This window comes from Falco punctatus (genome assembly GCF_963210335.1).
Source record: "Falco punctatus genome assembly, chromosome: 9".
Lineage (NCBI taxonomy): Eukaryota > Metazoa > Chordata > Aves > Falconiformes > Falconidae > Falco > Falco punctatus.
Window position 1 is genome coordinate 49,193,533 of NC_137589.1, and position 9,232 is coordinate 49,202,764.

The 9,232-nt window shown below is 56.2% G+C and overlaps 2 protein-coding genes across 6 annotated transcripts in view; one reads left to right on the plus strand and one right to left on the minus strand.

The window, feature by feature from the left end:
- The window catches only part of LRSAM1 (leucine rich repeat and sterile alpha motif containing 1), a 28,148-nt gene extending 27,271 nt beyond the window's left edge, over positions 1 to 877 (minus strand). For 2 of the 4 annotated variants that reach the window (XM_080402073.1, XM_080402069.1), the window contains exon 1: positions 658 to 760. The gene's annotated coding sequence lies outside the window, so the exon portion shown is untranslated. The other 2 variants (XM_080402071.1, XM_080402070.1) reach the window with 2 other exon arrangements.
- Positions 878 to 989: 112 nt separating this feature from the next.
- Positions 990 to 3,723, plus strand: RPL12 (ribosomal protein L12; the record flags this gene model as incomplete). Of its 2 annotated transcripts, XM_080402108.1 has the most annotated exons (7): positions 990 to 1,149; positions 1,238 to 1,311; positions 1,663 to 1,761; positions 2,472 to 2,553; positions 2,933 to 3,019; positions 3,427 to 3,539; positions 3,629 to 3,723. In XM_080402108.1, exons 1-7 carry the CDS (start codon positions 1,113 to 1,115, stop codon positions 3,632 to 3,634), a joined length of 498 nt encoding a protein of 165 aa, XP_080258234.1. In that variant the 5' UTR covers positions 990 to 1,112. The 2 variants fall into 2 exon arrangements, with proteins under 2 accessions (XP_080258234.1, XP_080258233.1); XM_080402107.1 differs by lacking the exon at positions 3,629 to 3,723 and having other exon boundaries at positions 3,427 to 3,557.
- Between the last annotated feature and the right edge of the window lie 5,509 nt (positions 3,724 to 9,232).

The window sequence follows — 9,232 nt, forward strand, 5'->3', positions numbered from 1 at the left end:
CTGCTCACTGAGCAAGTCCTCCAGTGAGTCATCCTGTGGCTAGCAGCAGTGGCAGCGAGCCCTGCAGCCCAACCCACACTGGAACAACACAAAGGAAGGAGGCAGAAGGCAAACTGCAGCTCTGTAACTTAACTCTCTCACAGCACGTTTGCTCTTTGTGCTGGAGAATTGTTGTGACAGTTGTACCACCCCTGTAATAAACAGCCTCTGCTTGATCCTGTCAAGGGCCTCTCCTGGCAATGCCTGAACCAAATCTCCTCTCTTCTTCACCAGCTCCAGCTCTGCCTCTCAGGCCTTTCTTTCCCTTATTGTCACTATTCTCTTCCTCTTCTTCTTCTCCTTAGGGACTCCCTGCAGTGGCCCCCTCCCAGGTTTCACACAGCTTCCAAAGGCTATCTTTCTCGGTCCTCCTCTTCTTTACTCTTTTACCAGCCAGAATAGCGCCGTTCTGTGCCTGAAGGCCTGAGCACTGCCGGCACCGGCACCGGCACCTGAGGAAAGCAGCAAGAGTGAGCAAGGGCCGCCTCTCCCCCCGCAACACACACACCGGCGGCCGGGGCCTGCTCCCAAAGCCCCCCCCGTGCCCTGTGCCCTCCCTCACTCTCGCCCCTCCGAGGGGCCCCGGCGCAGCCCGAGGGGCCTCACACCCACACGGACCCTCGGCAGGGCCAGAGGCCGCCACCGATCCGCCGCCAAACACCGCACACGCTGTCGAGGCCCCGGCAGCCGATCTCCCCCAGCTCCGACCCGGCGCGGCGCCGCTCACCGCTCACCACCGCCATGATGCCACGCCGCCCCCACCCCCTGCGCGGGTCACATGACCTGCCGGCCACGGGGACCAGCGAGAAAAGCGGCCAGAGCGCCCCGTTCCGACCATAGAGACCTGCGGGACGCCCCGCAGCGCTCGTGCGCCCCCAGGCGGGAAGGCCGCCCGCCCCGCCTACACGGCGGCGGAGGCGGGGAACGCGCGCCCCAGCTCCCGCGAGATCTTGGCGGGTATATCGTGGGCCCGCGCGACTGGGATATTCTTTTCGTGTGTCCCCGTGGGCCGCGGCAGCTGCCATCCGCCTCCATCCGCCGCCACCCGCCTCCATCCGCCATCACCCGCCGCTATGCCGCCCAAGTTCGACCCCAACGAGATCAAAGTCGGTACGTGCCGGGCGGGGAGGCGGCGGGGGAGCGGGCGGGCCGGGCCTGGCCTGGCGAGCGGGGCTGACGCGCGTTGCTGTGCCCGCAGTGTACCTGCGCTGCACCGGCGGGGAGGTCGGCGCCACCTCCGCTCTGGCCCCCAAGATCGGTCCCCTCGGTCTGGTACGTACCGCGGCGGCGGGGGGGGGGGAGAGAGGCCTCGGGGGGGAACGTGTGTGTGGGGGAAAAGGCCTCGGGGGAGGGGGGGGGGTGTGGGGCAATGGGGGGGGAGGCCTCGGGGGGGGGGGGGGGGGGAAATGTGGGGGGGGAGAGGCCTCGGGGGGGGGGAATGGGGGGGGAGAGAAGAGAGGCCTCGGGGCGGGCAGGAGGCCTCGGGGTGCAGTGTGTCTTGGGGGACAGCTTCGTTGGGGGCACAAGGTGAGGTGGGTGGCACAGGGGTTCTCTGCTTTCGCCCAGGTGACGTTTCTGCCCCGGTAACTCTGCCCCGGTAACACGTGTTTCTTCTGGTTTCAGTCTCCCAAGAAGGTGGGTGATGACATTGCCAAGGCCACGGGTGACTGGAAGGGGCTGAGGATCACGGTGAAGCTCACCATTCAGAACAGGCAAGCACAGGTACTGAACGCCAGAAGGGACGGCTCGGTGGTGCAAGTGTTGGGCGCAAACAAGCTCCGCTTGCTCAGGCCACGAGCCTAAATCCCGGCAGGGTCGACTCAGCCCTTCATCCTTCCGAGGTGGATAAAATGAGTTCCACACAGCGAATGTGTGGGGGTCTTCGGGAAAGACCTTAAAACGCTTGTGCAAGTGTTCTGAGCGCCTCCGGCTTGAAGCTGGCGGGGTGTGCTGTGTATGAACCCTGGGTCTTACCAGGCTGAAGGTTCCCAGTTTGCTGGCAACTGGGGAGAGATCTGCTCATGTGCCAAAGCTGATCATTTATCCTGTTGCAGATAACTGTTTGTTCTACAGAATGTCTGACCAGGAAAAAACTCTTCTAAGCAACATAAAAATTATAAAAAGCTTCCTTAATTAATCCTGTAGCCACCCGCCACTATACCTGTCCTGAATTCTGTGGCTGGTATATTCCAGTGGTGAGCTGAGAGCAAGCCCCAGTCAAGGAAACAGGCCTCTCGTGGCTGTGGGGGGGCCTGTGCCGAAAGGCTGGGAACAAGTTTCTGCATCACAAAAAGGCCTTTTGTACTAGTGAGTGAACTGAAAACACGGTGCTTTGGCGATCAGCTTCCCAGGCGCTGACTGCTCGGTTGTGTATCTTTGTTAGCTACTGACTTCTGCTTAAAGGGGGGAGAAATTAATCTCTTTTCATTTAGATAGAGGTTGTTCCTTCCGCCTCTGCTCTGATTATCAAAGCTCTGAAGGAGCCTCCTCGTGACAGGAAGAAGCAGAAAAACAGTAAGTTTTCATCTGGCTGTAGCTCTGAATATGTCTGGGAGCTATGAGGGGAATTGTATCTGCCTCCTGGATTATTCAGCTGGCAAATGGGTGCTGTGGGGCTGTATCTTGAGCTGCTGACATAAAGTGTTGGGGTACAGACAACAGCTTGTACACCAGCAGATTTCAGTTTCTTGGAAGATGGGCTAAGAGCAGCCAGTGTGCTGGTCTTGTAACACAGGGACTGGTACAGTCCAGAGCTGAGCTGACGGAAAACACCAACTTAGGAAACGGCTGTTCTTGTGGGTAGCTTTGTGCTGAAGTCTGGGGACAGGCATGCTGACAAGTGCCTGTGTTTGTCTTACTGGTAACTTACTGGTGCAGTTGCTTTGCTTCATAGTTAAGCACAGTGGAAGCGTCAGCTTTGATGAGATAGTGAACATTGCACGGCAGATGCGGCACAGATCCCTGGCTCGAGAGCTGTCAGGTAAGGAAGGGTGTTGGGTTCACACAGAGTCCTCCCTCTGCTTGTTCCAAGGGCCTAAGCCAGGTTCTGCTGGTTCCTGGGAGGGTCCCATAGCTGGGGGTGGGGTGGGGTGGAGCTCCTCCTGCAGCTTGGGCACTGAACACAGGAGGAACAGCCACAGCCAGCCTCCTGCCTTCTGGCAAAGCTAGTGCAGGATGGTGAAAGGTTCACGGGGCGCTTTCTGGTGCATTCCCTGGGAAACCAGTACACTAAACCTGGCTGAAGCGGCTTGCTGAAACCCCGTGGTGACAGCCTGCAAACCACAGGGTGGGGTGGGACAGCTGAGGGGTGTGAATAGCTAAGTTCTCTAGGTGTTTTTCAGTTTTTCCTGTGGTAAAGCACTGACAAGCTGTGTCTTCCCACTGCAGGGACAATCAAGGAGATTCTTGGAACTGCCCAGTCTGTGGGCTGCAGCATTGATGGCAGGCACCCACATGATATCATTGATGATATCAATAATGGTGCAATTGAGTGCCCAGCTGTAAGTATCCATCTCTGACTGAAACTTGCTGTATGAGATGATTTACTTAAGAGACTCTACTAATGAGCTGTATTTGTTTCCTTCAACAGAGCTAAGACTGCAGAAAAGAAGTAGCCATATGAGGCCTCTTTTAAGTCTTTTGTAGAACCTTAAATACTTAATAAAAGACCCAGTTGTCTGCAAAGGGTGTTGCTGGCTTAATTTTGTCCTTGTGCTGTGCGAATAGTGGGATTTGGAAGGGGCCTGCCTGATGGTTCCACAAAAAGTTAGAAGATAATCCCTTTCACATTTGCTGCCCTGAAATCCTTCGCTTGTGGCAGCACTGAGTTTGGAGAAGCGGAGCTTCCTCAAGCCAGTACTCCAGTGAAGAGCAGACCACTAGTAGCTTGTGGCCCGTGGAAAGTTTTGTGAGCTCTGTTCTTGCCAGTGCCAAAGGTGCAGCTCTGAGCAGACAGCTTGTGAATTCCTTGCTTGCAAGCGCAGCTTTTGCTTTGCTTGTTAAACTGTCTTTATATCAGCCCACAAGTTCTCTCACTTCTATGATTCTCTCCCCCATCCTAGTTTGGGGGAGTCAGCGGGCAGCTGCGTGGGCTTGCAGGATGGAAGGGCTCTGACAATCTCCCTGTGGGAAATAAAATCAAAGGTGTGGCTGTGCAGTCAGCATTCCCAGGGACCGCAGGAGCCAGGAGAGCTCTGTGTGCCTGGCACAGGGACCTTGCCCTTCCCTCCGGTGCCTTGCTACCAGGAAGAACTTCTGGTGTAGGTGACACCGTGGTGGTCTGTTGCAGAGCAGATTGGGTTCATTGCTCAGCTTTGCCTTAGAGCAGAGGACACTGGATTTTTCTTCTGGTGGCTAGAAGTAAACACATCCTAGTCCTTGAGCTGAACTATTGTATTTTATTTCATCGCTGAAGAGAAGCAGGTATGCTGGTTGCAGGTGGGACCCTGTGGTCCTCTCTGCTTCAGGGTGTTGTAACAGGGCCCTGTCTTACGCTTTTCCTGATCCCTTGAACGGTGAAACTGGGGGAGCGGGGCAAGCAAAGCCTGTAGCCCCTCTGCATCATCTGCTCCAGGTCCTGATGTATTCTCTGAAATAAAAAAGCTGGTTTCTGTGTTTGCATTTCTTTTGGCATGGGCATTCTGTAAATCCAGTGCTGCTGCTTGTCAGGAAATGGGCTCCAAAACCGGGCTGAGCCGCAAAACTTGCAATTAGTGGTGAGTGTTGTGGCTGTTCCTGCAAGTGACTGCAGCCTGCAGGAGTGCTGACCTAGCCTGCTGCTGGAGGGCTGCCACTTGCAGACAAAAGGAGTTTCCCCTACTAAGGGCACCTTCCTGAAGGAAAGGCAACTGGCTTACTGGAGAGAATGCCTGTTGGTGAGAGGCGACGGTGCCCCTTAGGGTATGGATCAGGGTAGGGGTGCGAGTACAGCTACTGAAAAGCACAGCGAGGAAAGAGTGAAAGGTTTAGCCTTGTTTATTCAAAATGAGCGTTTCTTGGTAAAACTTAAGGGCCTTGCCAGCACCACCTTAGGGGTCTCGCCCAGTGCTGAGGGTGTAAGGAGCCCGTGGGCTCAGCCCATTTATCCGCTTAACCTCTGCGGAGGTGCCTGTGTGTTTCAGGCTCTGCTTGGAATTGTTGTACATCAAGATACTTGACATTTGGTTCTGGCACCTGAGAGCTCTGTCCAGCTGGTACAGCTGTGGGGTGCAGATAGAAACGCCTTGTTCTGTTCCCAGGGAAGGCTGGGGTTTCCCCTGGGGCAGCACAGTGAGGGATGACAGTGTGGGCTTTCAGGCTGAGCACTCTGTTAAAGTGGAATTATCCTGGCAAGGAGAATGCTTGAGGTGACCCTGAGGTATCACTAAAAGCCTGATGAACAGCAGCACTGTGATTGCAGTTTACTTAAGGGCTGACGGTGTCCTGGGGCAGGGGGGGAAGGCATGAATGTTAATTTAGGTCTAGTTTTCTAAAGGGGATCAAGTTCTTACCAAGATGGTGAGTTGTGTGAGCCTTGGTGTTGGAAAAATGTTCTGTGAGGTGTGTTTTCCTCCTCTGCAAAGTGGTGACGGTACTCAATCAGCTTTTTCCTTGCCAATGTCTCTTCAGTTCTGCAAATAACTCTCAAAGTTACACTTACAGGGTACTTTCAGCCCCAGAGAGAAACTCCCTGGCTGGAGCTCTACTACAGCGAGCAGCACTGAAGCGGTGTGTGTTGCAGGGGCTGGGGAAAGAAAAAGAGAGTTCTAATGCTTCCGGGGGTGTGTAGGAGAGCGTGTGGTATGTGCACTAGCTGGGCTGCTAAAATCCGATGGATGGGGTCTGGATTATTCCCCAGGATCTGCCAGAGTCCTTTGTAGGAAGAAGCTGGTGCAGCTGGTGGTTGGCTGAGTGCAGCACTGGCCGCCGTTGTGCCGGGCACACCAGGTGCTGGCTGAGCTGGAGCCTCTGTGAGGAGGAAAACTCAAGTCTCCAAGTAAATTCCATCTCAAACTCAATGGGAGGAGGTGTACACCTGTAGTAATAAATGTTTATTTCTGAAGTACGTGCAAGCAATGTGGTGTTCTCTAGTATAAAAGGTGCTGCAACTCCTAAGCAGCTGTAGTTGAGGGCTGCTTGGATGTGGAGCTAAACCTTGGTGTTAGCTCTAGCTTAAGCCAGGAGTGAGGCTTGGGCTGAGCCTTCCGTGCATGTGGCGGAGTCATGCTGTAGGAATGTGTCTCCTCCTGCTTGTGAAGCATAAAATGCACGTTGTGTTAGCAGTGGGATCTTCAGGAATCATCTGTATTTGCCCAGATTTAACAACAAACCGCTGCTCTCATTAGGACCCAGTTTCCAATCTGCTCTGCTGCCATCGGAACCCACTGGTGAAGCAGGTAAAACGGCATGGAGGGGGGACCCTGGGGAAGAATTCTCCTAACCTGTCCTTGCAAGATCCAAAACGCCGGGTCAGCATGCAGGCCAGCCAAAAGAAACAGCGAATCGTGTCCGTTTTCCACCGTGGTCCTGCTGTCTGGAATGTTTAATGAAGCAACAGCTCTGTAATTGCGTGTTGAGCCCGTGGGCAGAAGAGAGTTGCCAGGACCTTTGGGGAAAGGCCGGGCATTTAGCAGGGGGTCAGGGGCTGCTGGAGGGGCGATGTGTGGGGGCAGGGGTTTGGGCTGACCAGTGCATTGATGATTTCAGAGAAAATCTACTTTTGTCCTTTGTTCCCTGATGAAATGCAGGTACATCACCCTGGTGACTTGAGGGCCACAGAGACTGAGGGCTGGCTGTAGTGAAACAGGGAAAGGCATGACAAAAAATTAGTTTCTATCAAATCAAACCAGTATTACATCCCAGCACGTGACTGTTGGTGCGGAGGGAAGAGCTGGACCCTCCTCCTTCCTAAACCAAGACTGACCAAAGCCTGACCCAGGTATCCCCAGAAACTGCAGTTCCCTGCAGAACCTGTGAGGTTTTGCCTACAAACTCTGACGGACCTGTCTGGTTTTCCACAGCTTGGGCAGCTGTGCCCGTGGTCCGGAGTCTTGCCAGCTGGGATTGGCATAGGGCCAGCGCAGGTGACAGAAGCAGAACGCAGCAGATCTTTGGGCTTTGCTCTTTCGTTTGCTTTTCCTCCTGCTGTTCTTGCCTTTTTCTGAGGCAGGCACGGAATAAAAACAGAAACGTGGCTGAAACCCCAGGCGCTTGCCATCTTTAGTTCCTTGGCTTGGGGTTGGCCACGTTTCAAGCTAGGAAGAGCGCTTGGATGCTCTCTGAACCAGGGCTGGCTGCGGGTCCTCGTGCTCCGCATCCCACCACCGTTCCCACCCCTCACAGGACGTGGGCTGCAACAAATTCTGGTCAGAGACTGGTGGGGGAGTGGGGGAATCTTCTATGACAAGTGGTCCCAGGCTGAAGCAGGGATGCGGAGGGGTGGTGGGATCTCCATCCTTGGAGCGGCACAGAGCTCAGCGTAATGCTGCCCTGGGCGGGTGGTTGGGTCCCCTTCCAGCAGAAAGTCAGCAGCGATTCCACGACAAAGCCACACAAAGGCTTACACTGCCCAGCAGGGGATCGCAGCATCCCTTCCAGCAGCAATTTTAGTTGGAACTTGTAGGAAGTGTTTTGTCGGCCCTGGTGTGAGAAGAATCTGCTCTGGTGTGAACCCCGAGCCTCGGGAGCCGTCAGCCCCGCAGGTGCCCAGGGCTGCCCTGTGCAGCACACACCCTCTCTGGGCTCTCCCCCACTTGGCAGCACTGGAAATAATTGGAAAAAAGATTTCTTTTGCATCAGGGAAGTTCTCTTGGGGCAGGATGCAGAACCTTTCCCATGCTACCTTAGGGCACGTGCTCTGCTAGAAGCAACATAGTGCTCGGAAGGAGGGTGCTATCCTGCCAATAATTCTTTTTTCCCAAACCAGCCTTCTTAAAAAGGAGGCAAAGGGCTTGATAAAGATAGGAACAACCTACATTAACTTTGCATTTAAAATCCATCTTCCTGGGAACTGCATTTGTGCTCCGTAGGGGCAGGATTTTTTCCCACTGTGGTGATCTGTGCCTTCAGAAGAAATGAGGGAAAGGGATGCTGAGGAGCGCTGAGCCCTTGGGAGACCTTTGCTCTGGTGGAACAAGGGCTTCGTGCGCTTTAAGGAGAGGGGGCTTCCTCAGTTCCCTGAGAAAAACAGGGCCTTGAAAAGCCAAATCCTTGGGACTTGTGTCTTCCTGCTTTAGGATAGAAAATCTGAATTTTGTTAGTTTGGTGAGGGGTGCCAAAGGCCCACGGGGCAACCTTCCCCCCCCTGCCTATGGCACGTGCTGTAGTGGTGGGTGCAGTGAAATAGGCGCTATTTCCACAGGCGCAGCGGTAAGGGATTGCTGGGCAGCATCGCCCAGCCAGTGGGAGCCATCGCTGGGTGCCCGTGGCAGTGCCAGGGCCCAGCCCTGCCCATGTACCCACTGACGGGCTCTGAAGTGACGGGGGGGTGGTGGTGGGGATGGAAAGCTGTGCTGTGGCCGTGGTGCTTCGTTCCCATTGCCCGTGGGGCCGCAGCGATGGGAGCAGCGGAGTTTTCCAAGGTTCATCGCCAGGTTGAGCGTTGGCCTCGGATGGATGGATGCTCCTAGCGCGGGGTGAACCCACTCGCCTGTGGCGGGTGTTCTCTGGGACACCGCCGTGCCGTCCTGGAGCATCTCACTCTGCACGTGGGGGGCTTCTTTGCCAGCCCCCCGTTATCCACCTGCTTGCACCTCAAACCCCTCTGTTACACCTTCCCCGTGACCACCCCGGGCACCGAGGCCGCTGCATCCCTACGGGAATCTCCGGGCAGGGAAGCTGGCGGCCCCCCGGGCTCTATGACACGGGGATGAACTTCCCGGTACCGCCGGTTTTCCTGGTCGTCGAAGCGAGTTTTACGGTCGCGGTCGGACGGCAGCAGCAAACGGCACCGGGGGAGCAGACCCGGCGGGAGCGGCGGCTCTGCCGGCCGGGCCGCGCTGTCTCGGCACCGGGCAGGGTCCTCGCAGCACGGGGGCTGCCGGTACCGTCCATCGCGTGGCCAGGAACGCATCGGCGCTGCCCGTGGGCGCGCCCGCCCTCCCTGAGGCCCCCCCCCCGCCCACCCAGCGCGGCGGCGGCGGGGCTGAGCGCCCCGCGAGCCCTGGCCCCCGGGGGAGAGGGACAGACACACCGGGGCCGGCGGGAGCGATCGGCC